The sequence below is a fragment of the Zeugodacus cucurbitae genome, chromosome 4 (genome assembly GCF_028554725.1).
Source record: "Zeugodacus cucurbitae isolate PBARC_wt_2022May chromosome 4, idZeuCucr1.2, whole genome shotgun sequence".
NCBI lineage: Eukaryota > Metazoa > Arthropoda > Insecta > Diptera > Tephritidae > Zeugodacus > Zeugodacus cucurbitae.
In genome coordinates this window covers 11,072,623-11,093,382 of record NC_071669.1, presented here as the reverse complement: position 1 = coordinate 11,093,382, position 20,760 = coordinate 11,072,623, and the positions used below count along the sequence as shown (strand labels likewise).

The following is a 20,760-nucleotide window of genomic DNA, read 5'->3' as shown; positions in this document are numbered from 1 at the left end:
TTTATTTTTTTTTTTTGTTTTTGTTAAAATATTTATAATTTACTACGCGCGCCTTTCGCTTTAATATCCAATACTGGCAAGCAAATCGGATATAATTCTTTGCTCGATTTGAACGTTTCCAAATCGGTGATTTTCTCATGTCTTTCCATATTTGTGATTTCCTCTTCGGCCTGCTCAGTTTCATTGTCCGCCTCCTTTGGTTGTGTGGAGATAATATGTACGGAGAGTACACGGCGTTCGGGCCCATCACGTGTAATGAAACTCTGTTAAGGAATGAGGGCGATAATTAAATATATTTTTATATTAAAAATAATTTAAAAAATACCCACCTTGAAGCACTCCAAAAATTCCTCCTTCGTAATTTTACGCAAAATCGCCACTTCTGCTTCATCGCGTTCGAAATGATATTGCCCCACAGAAATCTCATTATAGAATTGATGGAACTGTTGTGAAACATTTTTGGGTTTCTCCAACTTTTTCAATGCCAAAGCATCTTTATGCCGTTCAAATTCATCCAGCGGCATTTCCTCCATGGTTTTCTGTCCAAGAGGAAATTATATTATTATTAAAATATATTTTTGTATATTTTAATGTGTTTTTGAGAGCTTACCAAAAAATTCTCCAAGAAACTTTCTATGCGATCCTCAACAAATGAGGGATGCTTTGAGGATTGTACTATAATGCGTATGCCATTGGCGCCGTTCACTTTGCGTATGCCACTGAAGACAATGTAGCCGAGTTGTTCCTGAAAGTTGAAATAATTGTTTTAAATGAAATGCTATAATTATTAATTAGTTTTAATAACATGACTACAGTATTATAGTGAGCTTAATTTTGTTGTAGTTTTAAATTAAAAAGTTAAATTAAAAATTGCTTTAAGCTTCCAATATTCCCATGTATATAGTAATTATACAGTTTTAAACATAATATATAACCTCAAATGACTTTATGGCGTGTTTTGGCGTCATCCAGTGTTTTGTCAAACAGATTTATATCGCATCATTACTTAATACAATTTGTACACAAAATTGTTTTAGAAACAATAGTAAAATAAATATTCTTTATGTACCAGCGACACCTTCAAATGTTTTGAATAAAAAAAAATAGTGTAGAAATTAGTTTATTATTTAAAAATGGGAATGTGATTCACATGAGTAATTGACGAAGTAATTAGTATTATAATATTTGTGAACACACTTTTTTTCAAATTCCGTTCAAGATTAGAGATCGAATATTGAAAGTACAGTAGAACTTCTCTAACACGAATCACCAAAAAACTTCGACTTAGAGAGGCACCCGAGTTACGGAAGGTAATTTGTATGAAATTTGACTTCTATTCCCAAATTAAAGATTTCAAGTTATGAAGAACTTCGAGTTATAGAAGTACGAGTTATGGAAGTTCGACTGAAATATATATATGTTCATATAAATTAGATTTTTTCCTAAAAAGTCACCCAAGCTTTGTAGAGATGGGGTATCGTTCTCTTACATATAAGCGACTATCAAAAGAATATTGATATTTTCCCGGGTTTAACGATAGATCTGCAAGAGGCCGATAAAGACCTAAAAAAATAAATTTGAGACATTCTGTTGGACTTAAAACTATTAATGACACACTATAACCTATCAAAGTGAAAAAGTGAACTTTTGAAATGAGTAGAAACGACCTTACCGGATGTTTGTTCGTGTTTCTTGATCTATTTATGGGACGTTATAACAGACAAGTAAAGGTTTTGAGCACTTGTTTAACTTTTTTCGATACCTTTCAATATCGGTTTATTTCTTGCCGTGAAAAACATCTTGCAAATGACCTTTCATAAATATATTTCCTGCAACAACACTTAACCTGAACCCATGAGTCGTGAAGTGGTACCATTAGCTCATCTTTTATCCTTCGTCTATAGCAATTTTAAATATTGCTTATTCAAATAGCGGTAATACACATTTTTTGTAGATAAATTTCTCAACATTGTAAAATGAACGATGTCATAAAATATTAAAATTTACATTTAATCTAATTAATCAAGTAATTAAGCAAAGCGGTATTGCATGCTAGCATACAAATTACATAAAAATTATAGCAAATTTCATTAAATATTAAAAAAAAACCTAGCGATACATTACCATCAGCACAAACTGTGGCAAATACTAAATCTAAAGCCAAACTATAAAATGTTTGAGTGACCTCATGGAGATTGTAGTATCGAATTGTGTACAGGACTACAAAGTAATACAAGTTTCTTCAAAAAATATGCGTAGTCTAATTTCTATAGCTTTGATGAGCATCATATTTTGCATCATGCTGGTAAATAAAACAATAACAATTACAGATAGCAGCTCCTAACTAACTGAAACTCCTTTTCTATAGTACTCTTGTAACGCTGAAATACCATCGACATCTGAAAATCCCGAAATATTTATCCAACCCGTTAGATATATGAGCCGTCGAGCTGCCCAAGGAGGCGGTGGCAGTGGCGGTGCAAGTGGTGGTGCTGGTGCAAGCGGTGGCATGGAGTTTGGTTTCGGCGTTAATATAGGTGGCCAAGGTGGTGGACAAGCAGATGGACAAGGTGGCCGTTGAATATTTAAAGCAAAAAAATATAACGGTACCTTTGACAAGAAAGGAATATTGAAAAGGACAATGAAGTTTTAAATAATTCTACACTCGAATCATAACCATCAATAATAAAACGCATCATCTGAGTTCTCCGACTTAAATACATAAAATTTTAAAAATTCATACAAGAATATGATGAATAATAAATCACGTAAAATATCTCGGCAAAATATAGTATTTACTACTCTTCACTTACACCTATTTAAATTACTGTTCTACAGTTCTACAAGCTTCTTCATAACATAATTATTTCAAGAAAAAGCTTTTCATGAATGTATAGTTCCATATTAGATGTATTTCGATGTTCAGTAGCGAATCAATATTTTAGGACCCTACATTCAATATATTCCGGTCGATAAAGGGTATGTTATCAATAAACGAGCCTTTGGTTGTGGGAAGCATTAGTCGGGTCTTTTTAAGATATTCAGTTTATGAATATGCTGGAGCTTATATGGGAATACGGTCCTTTGTGTTGGATCGAAGGGATCGTATTAATTAAATTTTTAGCGGGGCGTCCACTACGTCGAACGACCCGACCAAGATAACCGCTTTAAGGGTTAGATTCCATAAATAAAGGGTATATTGCATAAATTTAAGGATCGTAGGCTGTAACCAAGTCGATCATGTTGTTAGAAATGGAAAATATGTCGATCGAATCTATACGGAGCTTTTAGCTGTGATAGTATTTTATATGCTAGAGTGATGAAATGAAGACCTCTTCTGTTATGAATTGAGATCAACTAAAGAAGAGAAGAGTAGACCAGTATAGTACGCTTAGGTTGGAGGGAAGTGATTACTACATTAGAGAATAAATATATTCCGAATAATGGACGCCATTTTAAACATTTTATATCAAGATATTTCTAAGAGACAAAATCAGTGTTGCATGTTGAAGTAAGAATCACAAACAATTATTCATTGACAAATCGCAAACAATTTAATATTTTCATGTCTATTTAAATCACAGAGATTATATCTATACTTTGTATAGCCTAAACTGCAATAGAATTTCTAACAGCTAAACTATAAAAGGAGGGTGCGATGAACGCGAAATAATGTAGTTTTCAATACACTACTGTCCAAAACTGTCTACGAGTTTTTCCGGAAACATGAAGTGTACGGTATTAATAGCTTTCATTTGTACCGTACTGACTGTGATTATGGTGAGTCAAAGGATTCTAAAAAAAGATTTTTTTCAAATATCCAATAAAACTGTGAATTATTAACTTTTCATAATTTTAATGAAATATTTATTTGGCAGTACTCAGCAAGCGCTCAAATGCCGCAAATGCCACAAATGCCTCAGATGCCACAGATGCCCGGTGGCAATAACGGTCTAATCGAACGTTCGCGTCGCGCTGCACAAGGTGGTGGCGGTGGTGGAGGTGCAGGTGGTGGCGCTGGTGGCGGCATGGGATTTGGTATGGGTGCTAATATGGGAGGACGCGCACAAGGTGGTGGACAAGGTGGTCAATAATTGTTGTTTTCAAATATTTAATGCAATAAAACAGAGAAGTACAGAATAAAATGGAGAGATTTTCATTTATTTCGTAGATCTAGGAACACAATAAAGGTACATCTGAAGATTCTCAATAAAATAAGTGGTGTGTTAAAAAAAATAATGGGAAGTGTTGATTTTAAAATTTCACGTGTTTGGAGAGTCCAATTATCAAAACGCCCCTGAAGTAGTACAATAAGATGCTGAAAAGGATTAGAATTATCGTTATTTTTTTTTACTGATTCATCATATGGCATATAAAAATTGGAGATGGGAGTTAGTCACCAAACCATTTTAAACCATCCAAAAAAACTTGACCGCTTCTGGACCGAATCAACTCCTGGTACAGCTGTTGAAACGGAAGGAACTCGACTCATTTTTGAAGCGGATGGTGACTAGCGACGCAAAATGGATCACATACGACAATATCAAGCGAAAACGGTCGTGGTCGAAGGACGATGACCCAACAGGCCAAGCCGGGATTGACGGCCAGGAAGGTTTTGCTGTGTGTTTGGTGGGATTGGAATCATCCAAAAGCATTCAGAATTGGCCAACAGGAAGGGTGTGGTGTTCCATCAGGACAACACCAGACCACCACACATCGTTGATGACTCGTCAGAAGCTAGGGGAGTTCGAATGGAGGTTTTATCGCATCCACCATGTAGCCTGGACATAGCGCTAAGTGATTACCACTTGTTCCTGTCCATGGCGAACGCCCTTGGTGGTGTAAAGATGAACTCGAAAGAGGCTTGTGAAAGTGGCTGTCCGAGTTCTTCGCAAATAAGGAGTGGGGCTTCCATGAGGCGGTATTATGACGTTGCCGTCTAGATGGCAACAGATTATCGAACGAAACAGCGCATATTTGAACTAAATCCGATCACTATAACACTTTTTATAAAGAATTGAAAGCATATATATATACCATACTAATCTGCTCGACTCATTGGACAGCGTTCTGCGAACTCAAATATGGCCAGGACTTCAGCAGAAAATCGCAAAAGAACATCAGAATTCAAACTTATTCCTGCATAGGATAGTATCTTTTTCAACATCGGAAGATATCTATTATATATTGTCCGACATTATTGATCAAAACAGTAGAGTATTATAAAGTTGCAAAAGAGGGCTGGTTTTATGAATTTCTATAGATTTATCGTTCAGTTCTAGCGGTTGAAAACAAACTGACATTTTTCAGTCCTCAGATCTCAAAGAATGGTAATTAGTATGGACATTTTTTGGGATAAAAGACAAATGGAAAATGTATATTATAGTCATATTTCCGAGAATACACTTTTTTATTTATGACTTAATCTCCCGGAATAAATTAATTTTGTCGAATACCCAGAAAAATTTCGATTTTGTCGTTTACTGTTATATAGTATAGGACCTCTCAACTCAATTACTGTACCATATATTCGACTTTTAGTAAGATCTGCTTAAATATGGGATATTTCGCTTATTTTTGTCTAAATAATGATTTTTTTAATTTTCCATAATTTTTTATGGGAGAAAATATATCAAAAGCTCTTTAAAGTAATTATTCTCTATTACCTTGATCAAGATATTATATTGCATGCTAGTGCCAAAATCTCATACAATTAATTCTTGACAAAACGTAAACAAATCATGTAATTACATGTTTATTTGAATCAAAATAAGATTGCATCTTCACAATTCGAACTCATTTCATTTCAGCACATGAAACTATAAAAAGTGAGTGTGGAGACAGCGACAATGAATAGTTTTAAACTTCTACTGGAGACATGAAGTGCATTGTATTGCTAGCTTTCATATGCGCTGTATTGGCAGCAATGATGGTGAGCGGAAGGATTCGTAGGACTCCTTCATTGGTATACTTATTAAACTTTTTTTCATTATTTTCAGCATACCACATATGCTCAAAAGCCGCAAATGCCTCAGATGCCACAGATGCCCGGTGGCAATAATGGACTAATCGAACGCTCGCGTCGTGCTGCACAAGGCGGTGGACAAGGTGGTGGCAGTGGTGGTGCTGGTGCTAGTGGCGGAATGGGATTTGGTATGGGTGCTAACATGGGAGGAGGCGCACAAGGATCTGGTGGTGGACAAGGTGGTCATTAGTGGCGCTTATAGCTAAAACTGTTATTTAATTTGTAGTTATAAAGGAATAAAACAGAGCAGTGCAGAAACAATTAAGGATATTCTATTTAAGTCCTCATCAAATATCCAAATTTTGATAATAAATAATATTGAAAGCATAGAAATCCCACAATTAAAACAATTTTGGCTAGGTGCTTAGGAAGATTTAATTAATCCAGTCAATGATTCCATGGGTTCACTTAAATGGAACCCGTAAAATGCTTGATAAATTTAGCATGTAGGAACCAACTAAATAAATTTAAGCCTCAATGAGTGATTTTATAAGGTACAGTCTCAGATAAAGGAGTTTAGTCTAGAGAAAAGTCTAACTTATGTTTTTTTTATTTAAAGTTGAGTTGAGGACTCTATCAATTTCAAGTCGCAAAAGTCTTCTAGATTTATATAAAAAATTAGTACAGTGTTTCGTGGCAACGTTAGTGGTTACGTGTTGAGGATACTTTCACTCATCCACAATGGTTGAGTCCGTATTTTTAGAAGTACTATTATTATCGTATAGTATTAATAAACGATTTTAATACAATGTAAATAAAGAGACTCTTGATCTTGGACTTCATCTGCCCACACCATAGTCAGGTCTATGTAACCATAACGGACCGGGATAAGGACTATCAATTCGACAGCATTTCTCAAACTTTATCTGGGGCATATTTTCTATAGCCAAAATAACAACTAAAATTTTTTCAAAACCATGAATATTTTTTATTGATCCCAAAAAGGATAAAATATTGTCGAGGGATTGGGAGCTCGCTATCGAGACAGCAGGATGTCTCTTTATCGAAATCACTGAAATCTACTTGAAGAATATTTCATGCGACCACAATAAAACCTAAAATAGGTGTCTGTTGTGATGCTGTCATGAGGCGAAATATGTGTTTCAGAAATATAGTCACCAATCTCAGAAACTTCTGTATGAGCCACGATAGTATTACTTTGAAACCGCTCAGTTTGAAAACCGCTCCAATAGGTAATTAATATCCGTGAATGATCTGTAGAACTATACCCCTCTGATGATCTCAAAAATTGTACGAAACAGTTTTGAAAGCACTACAAATATTTTTTCGAAAATATGTGTAGAAAGTGTTTTAAAAACTTATCTGAAATATTATCTCAAAATATGTATATTACGATTAATTATTTAAAATGATGTCCATGAAAACTTGTGGCAATTAAACAAATATCATGTTTATTATCTTTTAATCAACTTTTAAAACTTTGTTCACATAATTTGTAATAAATTATATACCAATAATTACTTTTCAAACGTTGCGACATTGCATGTCGATTTTAAAAAACAAATATACTGTTATAATAAGATAGGATCTATTATTGTGGGAAATTATTGTAGGGTAGTTGGACTATAAAAAGTGGTTTTGAGCTTTAGCTTGCCAATTAGTATACAACTAACGATAGTTCAAACAAGTTTAGAGAGGTTTTTGAAGCAAAAATGCGCTCACTAATTTTGATCGCTTTGGCTTGCTGTGTGCTGGCAGTGTTGGTGGTATGCAGTACCCTCTAGGTCCTTTTAATAATTAACAAATCATAAACATGAAGTCCTAATTCGCTTTCTAGCACTCAACAAATGCTCAGGCCGTACCGCAATCACCACCAAAGCCTGCTGTAGAAGGTCGCTCACGTCGTGCGGCTCAACAACCACCGCAGTCGGCTCCTCAAAAGCCCGCTCTAGAAAGTCGCTCACGTCGTGCCGCTCAAGGACCCCCGCAGTCCCCTCAAAAGTCTGCTGTAGAAGGTCGATCACGTCGTGCGGCTCAACAACCACCCCAGTCCCCTCAAAAACCAGCTATAGAAGGACGTTCACGTCGCCAAGCTCAAGGACCACCACAAGGAGGTGGTGCTGGCGGTATGGGTGGTATGATGGGTGCTGGCATTGGATTCAGTTTTGGTGCAGTCGCAGGAGCACAAGGTGGTGGCGGTGCTCAAGGTGGTGAGCAATAGTTCATCAAAACGAATGGATAATATTGTGATATAATATTGAATGGTAATTAAAAATGGCAATGCATTAAAAAATCAAATCTTTATTATATTCTTTTAAGAGAAATATCTGTTATGATTTTTGAGGTTTTTTTTAAAGTACACATTAGAAATTGGTCCTGGCGTAAACCCTTGATATTATTTTAACAGTGATGCATTTCTATGGGTCAAATTTTTCTGTAACAGTTTTAACGAGATATACATAGAAAATAACTTATAATTTTAAGGTAATATGGATTTTCCGAAGTGTCTTCTAGGCTAAATACTTCAAAGAAAAGCTATATTGAAATAGCAGGAACAGTCCGGACGAAGTCTATTCGTAAGGGGTTGATTAACTTTTGAAAATAAAAATTGAACCTATATAGACTTCAGATGTTTATTTGAGCAACTTTCAAACCCAATCAGCTACAGAGGCGATATGGACCTAACTTAACGAAAATTCAACGAATTTTGTAAAACTCTGTCGGGGGAAGGAATTATATTATTAAATTATAACATAAAAAAACATATTTTGTATATAAAAGATGATCTATAAAAGAGCTGATTGTGGCATATCTTGATCAGGAACTTAGGAATTAGTAGCAAATTAATAAAATTTGGAGAAAGATTTATTGAAAATTATTGAAATGAGAATTCTAACTCCAATAGCTTTTATTTTTGGTACATTAGCGCTGATGTTGATAGGTAAAAGTGAACAATCTGAACAAAATATAGTAAAATGTTACATATAAAACATTTAAAATGTTAACAAAATGTTTTTCAAAAATTACCTCATTTTGCAGTTAAAAAAATTTACTAACCTAAAAAAATTTTATTTTAATTTCTATTTACTAATATAATACCTTTATAGCATTTGATAAGCGCTCAAAATATACCATAAATGCCTTCTTTAAGTCCAAATCCTAGAGAATTTAATACCGACCAACTGTCGAACGTACATGAAGAACGTTGAAATGAAACTAGACTGTATGGTAGCAGACATGGTTGAAGAATATCAGTGAATACTTCATCTGCTTGTGGATTGATACACGAATCATATGAACAAAACTATTGTCTACATTTAGGCGCAGATCAAAGTTGTGTGTTTTAAAGCATTTAATAGAAGGAAGAATGACATTTTAATACAAATTTCATAAAATAAAAAAATTATATTATTTCGCAAGCAACCAATTCAATTAATATTTTCAAAAAAATGAAATTCAGCTAATAAAATGACAAACATGTATAAATTTGGCAGATAAAAAGTTTACTAAGCACCGATATTAATTCACAATATTTGGTTTTTGTTTTTTATTTGTTTTAAAATTTTTTTGAACACACCTAATTTTATTACCCACTTCACTGTACTCATAAAAATATAATTTTGAAAAATTGTTTTATCACTCACCTTTGTACGCAGCACATCATAGCATGGCTCCGATAAAACTTGCGCAATTAAATTCAACATAATGTTGGAACGATCCGATTGTGGGCCATATTGGAAATACAATTGCGAACAAGAACTTTTATGGAAATTATTTTGATTCTCAAACAAATAGCTGTCGCCTGAAAGGACATATGTAAGAGATACATATACTTTTAAGATATGCTTAAGCATATAATATTTTGACTGCCTACGCACCGCTACACAATTTGTACTCGCGTTTCTTAAGCATCTGTCGTGCCAACAGTGGCAGCACAATCGAATTTGTTTTCTCCAAACGTTTATTGACACGTCCCGCAATATCCAGCGCTTGCGCCTTGGTTACATTGCCATAAATGAAACATTCCGTGTGGAGGCGTTGGAAAAATTCACGCGCAAAATTCACGACACGATCGTAGGTGACCACTGTGGGTAATAAAATTTGAAAATATTAAAAAAAATAAAAATATATTAAAATAATATAAAAGTATTTAAAAAAATAATATATTAAAAAAAATATATTAAAAAAAAAAACAAAATATTAAAAAAACAATAAAATAAAAAATAAAAAACTATATAAAATTAGATAAAAAATTAAAAAGAAATAAAAATTTAATTTAAAAAAATATTAATAAAAATTATAAAATAAAATATTAAAAAATAATATAAAAATAGATAAAAAATTAAAAAAAAAAAATATATAATATAAAATATCCAAAAATATATAAAAATAATAGTAATACAATCAAAATAATTGTTATAAATATTATAAAAAATAAAATCAAAAAAATATATTAAAATATATAAAAAATAATATTAGGAAAAAATATTAAAATATTAAATAAATATATAAAAAAACATAAAAAATATTGTGAAAAAAATATATTAAAATACTAAAAAAAAATTTAAAAAATATTAAAATATAAAAAAATATATATAAATATATTAAAAAATATATAAAAAGAAAGTGTTATAAAAATTATAAAAAATAATATCAAAAAAATATATTAAAATATTTAAAAAATAATATTAGGAAAAAATATTAAAATATTAAATAAATATATAAAAAAACATAAAAAATATTGTGAAAAAAATATATTAAAATACTACAAAAAAATTTAAAAAATATTAAAATATTAAAAAACATAAAAAAATATATATAAATATATTAAAAAATATATAAAAAGAAAGTGTTATAAAAATTATAAAAAATAATATCAAAAAAATATATTAAAATATTTAAAAAATAATATTAGGAAAAAATATTAAAATATTAAATAAATATATAAAAAAACATAAAAAATATTGTGAAAAAAATATATTAAAATACTAAAAAAAAATTTTAAAAATATTAAAATATTAAAAACCATAAAAAAATATATATAAATATATTAAAAAATATATAAAAAGAAAGTGTTATAAAAATTATAAAAAATAATATCAAAAAAATATATTAAAATATTTAAAAAATAATATTAGGAAAAAATATTAAAATATTAAATAAATATATAAAAAAACATAAAAAATATTGTGAAAAAAATATATTGAAATACTAAAAAAAAATTTAAAAAATATTAATATATTAAAAAACATAAAAAAATATTTATAAATATATTAAAAAATATATAAAAAGAAAGTGTTATAAAAATTATTAAAAATAATATCAAAAAAATATATTAAAATATTTAAAAAATAATAGAAAAAACAATTTAAAAAAATTAAAAATATATTTCAAAATTATTAAAATATTAAATAAATATTTAAAAGAAAATATAAAAAAAACACTAATGAAATAAAGAAAAGTGTTATAAAAGTTATAACAAAAATTTTGTGAAAAAAATATATTAAAATATTAAAAAAAAACATATAAAAATAATAATAATAAAATAAAAAAAGTGTTAAGAACTATTAAACAAAATATTGAAAAACTATACAATAATATATAATAAAAAAAAATAAAAAAAAGTGTTTTATGTTTATGAAATAAAATATTTAAAAACAATAAAATAATATATAATAAAATAATATAAAAAAAAATAAAAAATAAAAATATAAAACATAAAAATAAAAGTAATAAAATTAAAATAAAAATTATTACACAATTATTAAAAAATATAAAATTAATTAAATAAAAAATATTTAAATATCAAAAAAAAATTAAAAATATATTCAAAAATATTAAAAATACATATAACAATTATAAAATAAAATATTTAAAAACAATAAAATAATATATAAAAAAATAAAAATAAATTTATTAAAATTAAAATAGAAATTATTAAATAATTTATTAAAAAATATAAAATTCATTAAATAAAAAAATATTAAAAAATTAAAAATATATATTATTAAAAAATATCCAACTAAATAAATAAAAAAATATTTAATAAGTGCACAAAAAATGCAAGTATTTAACAAAAAAAAAATTAAATTAAGTAACTCAAGCCTCATACTAATAATTCATTATTTTTCCAGTAAAGAAAGAATTTAACTTACATTCCATCGCATCCAACAACTCACTGTTAGACCAAGCATTCTCGGTAAGTATTAAAGCCAGATAATAAATGGCATGCTGATACGGTTGCTCTGCCTTGAAATTCTTTAACGAGCGTATAAATTCCTCGCGTAGAATATCAAAACGTTTTTCATCGATTTTAAAATCGAATAGATGATCCAACACCTTTTCCAAAAGTACCAGCTGCTTGTCGTTATAGCCTCGTATAGAAAACTGCCGAAAAAATGGAAAATTATAAATATTTTATTACAAAAATTTTTATGGGTGTGCACAAACCTCAATGCCCGATGACTTAGTGTTCACTTGCAATTTCAAGCCCGCCAAAGCCGCATCATACAAATATTCATTCAACTGATCCTTCAACAATGAAACCATCAACTGATTCAAATTACAATTAAGCGGATCAAGATAGGCAATTGGATTGGACATGTCAAATGTCATGCAGGCTTTTGGCTTCAAAAAGTGGTTGTCCTGTTTATGCCACACACGTAAGATGGGCGTGTCCTTTATAATGTTAGGATGTTTGGACAAATCAGCATCTTCTGGCGCTAATTCTAGATTTGTGGGTATAAAAGCGTTTGGTAGTGGGAGCGCAACATGCTCGTTGAGACCGCAACTTTCCCAGAGCTGTGTAGAGTTTGGAGGTTAGGAAATTTTGAGGTTAAGAAATTATTATTTTTTTACTTACCTTCAATGTCTCACCATCGATTTTGTATGCGCCATATTTAGTTTTGTAATACGGCTCGACTTCGTTACACAATGCATCATAGCTTTGACCAATAAGCACAATGCGACACTTTTCAGGCACAAGCTCATCGAGTAGTTTCGTAATCAAATCTGGACGCCATTCATTGCTTAAATACGGTGCGGTGAGCACTTCATCAAGTGGATAAATCTATTTGAATTTTAAAAATAAGTTTTATTATTTTTGTGGATAAATTTCTTCAAATTTTTAATTTTTTTTTTAATTTTTTTTTTAATTTTTAATTTAAAATTGTTCAATTTGATTTTTAATTTTTAATTTCACGACATTTACGCACCTGCATAGCGGACACTGCATTCGTTACCATATTTTCTGGCTGCTCTTTGTCCTTGAAACGGAAACGTATCTCATTTATTTTAACATATTCATCAAAAATCCATTTCTTTGGACCCTCTTTACGCAGCATTGTTAGATACTGGGAGATTATAACATTTAATAATTTCAAAAAATATTTAAATATATAAGGAAATCATTACTTACTTGGAAAATAATATTAACAATGTCATCAACATGCTCCATACCCTCCTGCGTGAGATCAACAACGATTTCGAAGAAACCAAAACCATTTAGTGTATTATGATGACCAGCCATTACGCTAAATTATAAAATGAAAATATTAAAATTATGGAATCTAGTATTTAATAAGTTTAATTAAAATAACTTACTCATTACACCAACCCAATTTGCGCAGTTCAGAGAGTATACTACCCTTGCCCTCATGTCCAAGCAAATGCGAGAGGTAGCTATCGGGCTGGAGTTGTATAAAAAAAATAAAAATATAAAGCATTTGAATTATGAAAAAAAACACATTCCACCAACCGCTGATTTATAGTATTCCGTTAGATCGGCTGTGGTGAAGCTGATTGTTAGTGAGCGCAAATCTTTTATTGGTATAATATGCACTTTCTGCGCGTACTTATCCTCCGAGAAGGGTTCGGGTGGAAATGTTGGTATTTCAACATTTTTATTCTCAATGGTGGCGAACTTTTCAATGACCATTTCTTCGAGCTCGTTGAGCGACTCTGTAAAAGAAAGTATAGTAAAAATTTCTTTTGTGATATTTTTTTTACGATTTTTACCTTTGCCTAGTACTGCTAAGCTCATAATATTCGCGGAATACCATTTCTTATGGAACTTCAAGAGTTCCTCACGCACATCAATATTCTTCGATTTAGGTATGTCATGCAATGTTGCCTTGTTGCCTGTCAGGAGTTAGGGAATTAAATAAATAATAATAATTTAATAAAATTTAAATAAATAATAATAAAAATATAAATATGTCAAAAATACCACTACTTACCACTACCAAATTTGCAATACGGATGATCCGGCTTTGCTAAATGCTTATGCACTTGCTTGATGCGCCAAACATCGCTCGGTATGTTCTTCTCATGCTCCGAATTGACCTGAAAAGAGAAATAATTTAATTGAAAATTTTTTGAAATTTTAATTTTTGTAATAAAGAAACTCACCGCATTAATTTCACGCTCCGTAGCGCTAGCCGTGAACAAGGGTCCTATGAAAAATTGCGCAAAACGATCGAGTGCACCATCCAAATGATCGGGCGCCACATGAAAGTGATACTTGGTCATTAGCGGATATGTGGCAGCATTGCTGTTACCGCCGCTTTGCGATAAAAATGTGGTATAGCCATTCTCATGTGGATACTTTTCAGTGCCCAAGAACAGCATATGCTCGAGAAAATGCGCTAAACCGGGTAGATTATCGGGATCTGACATATGGCTGTGTGCGATATATATTTACATATAAATAAACAACAAATTAAAGAAAAAAATATTCATCCACCCTTCATAACTTCACTCACCCCACTTGCACTGCCAGCGCTGCAGCCGAAACATCGGTTTTTGGATCACTAATCAGTAACACCTTCAAGCCATTCTCCAGCTGCAAGCCGCGATAGTCCCTTGTATCTTGCTCGGATTTGGTGATATCATTTAAACTGTGGAAATGCATAAAAACAAATAATTTAGCACGTAAGCATAACTGGTTTGTGCGTGCAAAGCCATAATTATAGGTTTTTGTTGTAGTAAACAATATGCATTGACTCATTGCGTTTGCGCAAGTGTCTAGTCAAGAAAAAAATTTGCATTTATGCTTACTCACCGTAATATAGCTTCTAACTCTTGTGGTTTTTTTAGCGGCATCTTATTAATGCCACCGGATTCCCCAGCCGCCGTAGTGCTTGATGCGCTCATTTTACGCTTGTATATGTATGTGTTTGATTCGGCACGCGTTAACAAAAAACTGGAGTTTGCCCAAATGCTGCAATTGTTGTGAAATTCAATAGCAATTGGTATATAATAAATGTGCATTTGTATATCTATCTACATTCTTGCAATGATAATTACAATGCCATGCGGCACACTTTTGCACTACACTTAATCGCTTTTTTTACATACATATGTACATACAAACCTTTTTGTGTTGTTTGCGCTTATTATTGATCGTGTCTGCAGTTGTTGTCTACAGCATAATACTAAGGCTTGTCTAATAAACATTAATCTTTTATTGTATTGTTGTTGGCTACACTTCCTATGTACTCTAATAATAACCCCTAGGTTTGTACTATTGTTTCGGTAAAATTTGTTTTTTTTTTTTTGGAAAACACCACTTAAACGTTTGTTGGCAAATTTTGCATTTTCTAACAAACTGCTGCCACAACACAAACTTCTCCTGCTCCAACGCTATTGGAATCGTGGAAAATTTTGCTTACTTAATCGCTCCCCTCACACAAATTCGTGCAGCAAATTGGATTTTATAAATTTGCAATTAGCAAGTGACAATCAGTTGTTTTTGAAAGCTGTCAAATGTGACATTTGCTAGATGAAGTGCAAACAGCTGTTGGAAGGGAAGGAAATGAAATGGCGGGAAAGAAATCGAATTTTAATTATATTGAAAGAATAAAGCGGATATTTATACATCATTAATGAAAAAAAACACGTTAATTAGTTGCAAGTAGTGTTTGATGTTTTACAGGGTGTTTAAAAGTAAGGGAAAAATGTTTTAAAATTTTATTATATTACACAATAAATTTTTCAACTATAATTTAAACTTTAAACTGTAACTTTGTATAAAAAAATACCAAATTCTTAAAACGGTATTTGAGTTATATTTGCTGTGAAGTTAAAGTTTTATCAGCATTTGCACTACAAAAATTTATTCAATAACAAAGAAATTATCCAATACGTCACCCTGTGTTTTATATTTTCATTTAACGCAACGAACTTCAACGTTCCACTTCCGATTCGCACAAGAACAACACCGTTATCGGCAAGCAAATTGACAGCAGTCAAAAACAAAAATTCCGCGAGAGCGCATTAAATAATGAACACAAGCGGTTACTTGACAAATAGCGGATAAAGAGAACAAATGCAGAGCCACTTTGAATATTTTGCATAAAGTGAAAGAATTTAACTGTGAGCATAAAGTATAAATATTTGAAAAGTTTATACATTCCTATAAGAAATTAGCGTTAAAAGTGCATATTACGACGGAGTGATGCTACGAAGTGCTTGAAATTTAAAGAAAATGCAGTATTCGCTGCAATGTGAACAATAAAAAAAGTTATTGGAGCGTAGTAGAATAGATGTAAAACAAAAAAATCTGTGCGCAGCTAGAACCAAAGTGCCATAAAAAAGAATAGAGATAAATAAAATGGAAAAGTGCATATAAAAATTTAATAAGCACTAAGTGTATGTATGTAACTATAAATAAAAGAATTTAAAGTGTAAAGCGAGGTAAGCATAATGAAAATCACTTTGAAACAACTACATATTAATTGTAAAATTATTTTATTGTAACAAGGATCCATTGAGAAATCAACTAGTGCAATTGTGTAAATTTTGTGTAGTTACTACTGCTGCAGCCGTTTTTTTTTTCATGAAAATGAAAAGGCACAAGAAAAATCAATTTTCTGGCGATCTCCCTACTACCAACTAACATACATACATACACGTATATATGTATGTGAATGCAAACCTACTAAAAGGGTTGTGCACCTATTTTCCAAAAACTTTCAACGTATACTCTAGGAATTTAAGTAATATTTAAATTAATAACAAAAAAATGGCAAAAAATCGCAATAGATAATAGAATAGTAAATTCCGCCATACAGTCGAGTCGAGCCCCAAAGAAACGCTGCCAAGCCGGCTGTAAAAAATTATAATTGGAAAAAGTGAATGCAGTGCAGTGACGTGCTGCAATACAAGCACATGCATGCCTCCATGCACATATGCTCTGAAGCGTAGCAAAGGCAGTTAAAGGGTTTAGAGTGGCGGCGGTGTGGTGGCGTGTGTAGAAAATCAATATGCCAAGTGGCATGCATGCAAGTCAGCACAACCAGGCAGTTCCAGCAGCAGTATATATGTATATTTTCATTTAAATATGCAGTGAGATGTGCATATGTACATGTGTCTAAGTAAATACCTGCCGAGTGACACGACAAAATTGCAATTGCCATATAACATAGACGCAATCAAAGCGCTAGAAACTAAAGTTATTTATGAAATCATACTTAATTTAATTAATAGCTACTTAGAAGTGATGGGCTATCTTATAGTAAATTTATGAGTACCATTTTATGTACATATAAATTCATTCAGTTGTTACGCTCCAAGTAGCCCCCGCAACGCCTCCGCTATTGCATTATTATATATATATATTTTTTTTTCAATTTCAATATTAGCTTTTGTTTCTCGCCTAAAGTGTCATTTATAATATGCAGCGTTTATAGCACATAGAAGAAAATAGCGATTGTTCATTAGTAGCAACAAAAACAAAGCTACTATATACGTAGTCGTACGAACGTACTTATTGCAAATTGTTGATTGCATTTTGTGCCCTTTTCAAAGAGCGAAATTAAAAAGTTGGCGTTTGTTGAAATTGTCGCCACGTAGAAATGTGAATCAGCTAAAAACTAATGTAAACTTATACTTTTACAATCAAATGAAATGTCTAGTATGTTTTCCTTTGTCGTGGTTGCAGTGACGCTGCTGCCTGGACGGACCAACATATGTGTGTTTCAGCACGTTGTCCGTCTTTATTACTTTTGAAATATTTTCATTACAATTCTTTATGTTGCTGCAGTTTTATGGGAATACATCTGTGGTACATGCATTTACTTTCTCTCACTATCGTTGAATTGCTTTTTTGTTTGCTGATTATGTTATTATTGTCGTCAATTGTCATTTCAAAATGTGTACATAAATAGGTAATTGCTCTGAGAAATTAAGCTGGAAAGCCTATTTTTAGTTTATATGGTGCATAATCTCTTTGAATTGAAATTAGAACATACCTCTTCTTTTGGAATATTATGCCTATACCTATACATGAATACATTTACCTAAAGGAAATAAAGCCTAATTGTTGCATGGTTTCGGTTTGTGATATACATAGAATATATAATTACACTGTCCAACAGCATTTTTGGAACAGAATAGCGACCCTATAATTCTGATAGGGTATGTTGAGTAGATCATTTTTGTAGAACAAACTTATGGTCCAGCACGTCTGAGTTTTTATATATGAAAAAAATGTTGTAAGTTAATGTCTGAGAGAATTCTTATGGTCAGAGTTGTATTGTGGAATTGTACGAGGATTATTTTTGTGGAAGATCTTAATCCTCTAACTGGTTTCTTTATGGGTCAATTTGACCCTTTTTTCGAGAAAATCAAAAAATATCCTTTAAAAAAGGACATTTAAGGATTAAAATATTCTACGAAAATGTTTGGCGGAAAATTTCAGTGGGGGTTACCAAAGACACCATTGTTGTAAATAAAGCTCTTTACGATTGATAAAAAAATTATAATTTTGTTTTAGTAGGACAATGGATTAAAGATTAAACCTAATATGCTTTCCTGTATTTAGCTTGACGTGAATGTTCCGATGTGTCAAGGTTTCTGTACAAGCCCCATACGTATTCAGCAAGCATTAAAGTTTGGGATTTCCCTTTGAATCTTTCTTCCAATACCTTTATATCCTGATGAAACCTTTCACCGTGTTCATCTGAAACCGCTTCAAGGTTTTCTTTAAAAAAATTGAGATGAGAGTGTAGAAAATGCAGCTTTAGTGACATCTTAACGCCAATATTGTTAAAACCGATTAGCATGCTTTCAATATTTTCTGCATAGTTTTGTGCTTTTGAGTTTCCAAGGAATTCTGATATAACCAGCTGCATAAAGTCAAATGCTGTCTTTTGCATATCCGACGGATGACCATAAAATTCTTCATCTTGTAATAATTTTCTTATATCGGGTCCAACGAGCATTCCTAGAAAAGGTAGTTTACATTAAATGTAATAAATTATTTCTTAAAACCGTATTTTACCTTCTTTTAATTTTGCTGCAGATAATCTGGCGAAAATTGTTTGAATGCGTTTGAAAGCATTTCCTTGTGTATTTAAGCTTTTAATAAAATTTTTACCACGCCTAACTTAATATGCAGCGGTGGAAGTATGACCTTATCTTTTGGGACAAGAGATTCATGGATTACATTTAAGTCACCAATAATATTTTCTTTACGTTCTTCGAAATATTTAATATGATAATGGCTGCTGGTAGCAAATGAATCCCATTTACAAAGAAAGCACATATATTTTGTGTATCCTGTTTGCATTCCAGTCAATATTGCAATCATTTTGAAGTCTGCGCATACTTCCCATTTATATTTATAGTATTAAATTTTATTTAAGAGATTTGAAATATTTGCGTATCCTCCTTTTTTATGGAATACGCAACCGGTATTGATGGATGCTGATTTCCATTGTGCAGTAAAACTGCTTTTAAGCTGTGTTTTGAACTATCTATAAATAGTCGCCAAGCGGAAGAGACCAGTGGAAGCTTTCGATATTTTAGAACCTCTTCAATATTGCAAAGGTATACAAGTTCTTCTGATTTTTTAAAATAACTTTCCAAATCCAAATAAATAACTTATTTACAACAATGATGTCTTTGGTGACCCCCACTGAAATTTTCCGCCAAACATTTTCGTAGAATATTTTAATCTTTAAATGTCCTTTTTTAAAGGATATTTTTTGATTTTCTCGAAAAAAGGGTCAAATTGACCCATAAAGAAACCAGTTAGAGGGTTAAGAGCTTCCACAAAAATAATCCTCATACAATTCCACAATACAACTCTGACCATAAGAATTTTCTCAGACATTAACTTACAACATTTTTTTCATATAGTATAATGCTCGCGTCGACCAAAAAATGAAAACTTTGACCCACTGTAAAAAAAAAACTCAGACGTGCTGGACCATAAGTTTGTTCTACAAAAATGATCTACTCAACATACCGTTTCAGAATTATGGGGTCGCTATTCTGTTCCATTCAAAAAGTCTTCATTTGTTGGACAGTGTTATTAGAAAATTTGTTCTTTATAAGAAATATTAACCAGCAGCGTGCAATTTAGCAATTCATAAAATCCAATTAATAATATTCTAAGATGATCAAGACACACCCGACAAGATATTCCATTAAAGATCAAAGAAAATATGCATATCTTCGTTTTGAAGACGTGGTTATAGCCGAGTTTACCACAGCGCGTCATTCATTCTTCCCTTCGGCAGTTTGGCTCCAATTGGTAATACCAAGTGAAGCCAAGTCCTTCTGCACCTGGTCCTTCCAGCAGCGGGTACTGCATCGAACACTTTCAAAGCTGGAGTGCTTTCGTCCATTCGAACAACGTAACCTATCCAGCGCAGTCGCTCTCGTTGAATTATGTCTATGTCGTCGAATACATCGTACAGCTCATTATTCCATCGTCTGCAGTATTCGCCGTTGCCAATGTTTAAGGGACCGTAAATCTTCAAAATCAG

General features: G+C 31.7%; 5 protein-coding genes across 6 annotated transcripts in view; 4 read left to right on the top strand and 1 right to left on the bottom strand.

Annotated features, from left to right (window-relative positions):
- LOC105209610 (insulin-degrading enzyme) lies at window positions 1-15,746 on the bottom strand. The gene is made up of 18 exons (XM_011180098.3): window positions 15,360-15,746; window positions 15,048-15,206; window positions 14,749-14,883; window positions 14,396-14,666; window positions 14,224-14,329; window positions 14,003-14,125; window positions 13,743-13,945; window positions 13,589-13,674; window positions 13,404-13,518; window positions 13,201-13,338; window positions 12,849-13,055; window positions 12,437-12,787; window positions 12,142-12,373; window positions 9,865-10,071; window positions 9,631-9,788; window positions 611-745; window positions 330-539; window positions 1-263 (listed from the first exon to the last, which is right to left on the bottom strand). The coding sequence occupies exons 1-18, from the start codon at window positions 15,440-15,442 to the stop codon at window positions 33-35; spliced, it is 3,150 nt and encodes a 1,049-aa protein (XP_011178400.2). The 5' UTR covers window positions 15,443-15,746; the 3' UTR covers window positions 1-32.
- LOC105209580 (uncharacterized) lies at window positions 2,187-2,808 on the top strand. The gene is made up of 2 exons (XM_011180035.3): window positions 2,187-2,305; window positions 2,369-2,808. Exons 1-2 carry the CDS (start codon window positions 2,189-2,191, stop codon window positions 2,579-2,581), a joined length of 330 nt encoding a protein of 109 aa, XP_011178337.3. The 5' UTR covers window positions 2,187-2,188; the 3' UTR covers window positions 2,582-2,808.
- LOC105209587 (H/ACA ribonucleoprotein complex subunit 1-like) lies at window positions 3,658-4,145 on the top strand. Its single transcript, XM_011180048.3, has 2 exons — window positions 3,658-3,780; window positions 3,879-4,145. The coding sequence occupies exons 1-2, from the start codon at window positions 3,727-3,729 to the stop codon at window positions 4,092-4,094; spliced, it is 270 nt and encodes an 89-aa protein (XP_011178350.2). The 5' UTR covers window positions 3,658-3,726; the 3' UTR covers window positions 4,095-4,145.
- Window positions 5,795-6,286, top strand: LOC105209594 (uncharacterized). The gene is made up of 2 exons (XM_011180062.3): window positions 5,795-5,932; window positions 6,000-6,286. The coding sequence occupies exons 1-2, from the start codon at window positions 5,879-5,881 to the stop codon at window positions 6,213-6,215; spliced, it is 270 nt and encodes an 89-aa protein (XP_011178364.2). The 5' UTR covers window positions 5,795-5,878; the 3' UTR covers window positions 6,216-6,286.
- Window positions 15,747-16,222: 476 nt separating the features above from the next.
- The window catches only part of LOC105209576 (rho-related BTB domain-containing protein 1), a 44,286-nt gene continuing 39,748 nt past the window's right edge, over window positions 16,223-20,760 (top strand). Inside the window, exon 1 of one of the 2 annotated variants that reach the window (XM_029037646.2) lies at window positions 16,223-16,681. The gene's annotated coding sequence lies outside the window, so the exon portion shown is untranslated. The remainder of the gene's footprint in view (window positions 16,682-20,760) is intronic. The other variant, XM_011180021.3, reaches the window with a different exon arrangement.

What these genes read in the sequence shown, in the direction of transcription:
- LOC105209580 (XM_011180035.3), top strand. Translation starts at nt 2,189, where the DNA reads ATGGAGATTGTAGTATCGAATTGTGTACAGGACTACAAAGTAATACAA. An exon ending in TCATATTTTGCATCATGCTG is followed by an intron (nt 2,306 to 2,368) that starts GTAAATAAAACA and finishes CCTTTTCTATAG; the next exon opens with TACTCTTGTAACGCTGAAAT.
- LOC105209587 (XM_011180048.3), top strand. Translation starts at nt 3,727, where the DNA reads ATGAAGTGTACGGTATTAATAGCTTTCATTTGTACCGTACTGACTGTG. An exon ending in CCGTACTGACTGTGATTATG is followed by an intron (nt 3,781 to 3,878) that starts GTGAGTCAAAGG and finishes TTTATTTGGCAG; the next exon opens with TACTCAGCAAGCGCTCAAAT.
- LOC105209594 (XM_011180062.3), top strand. Translation starts at nt 5,879, where the DNA reads ATGAAGTGCATTGTATTGCTAGCTTTCATATGCGCTGTATTGGCAGCA. An exon ending in CTGTATTGGCAGCAATGATG is followed by an intron (nt 5,933 to 5,999) that starts GTGAGCGGAAGG and finishes CATTATTTTCAG; the next exon opens with CATACCACATATGCTCAAAA.
- LOC105209610 (XM_011180098.3), bottom strand. Translation starts at nt 15,442, where the DNA reads ATGTTTATTAGACAAGCCTTAGTATTATGCTGTAGACAACAACTGCAG. An exon ending in GCGCTGGCAGTGCAAGTGGG is followed by an intron (nt 14,667 to 14,748) that starts GTGAGTGAAGTT and finishes TATCGCACACAG; the next exon opens with CCATATGTCAGATCCCGATA. An exon ending in CGGAGCGTGAAATTAATGCG is followed by an intron (nt 14,330 to 14,395) that starts GTGAGTTTCTTT and finishes TTCTCTTTTCAG; the next exon opens with GTCAATTCGGAGCATGAGAA.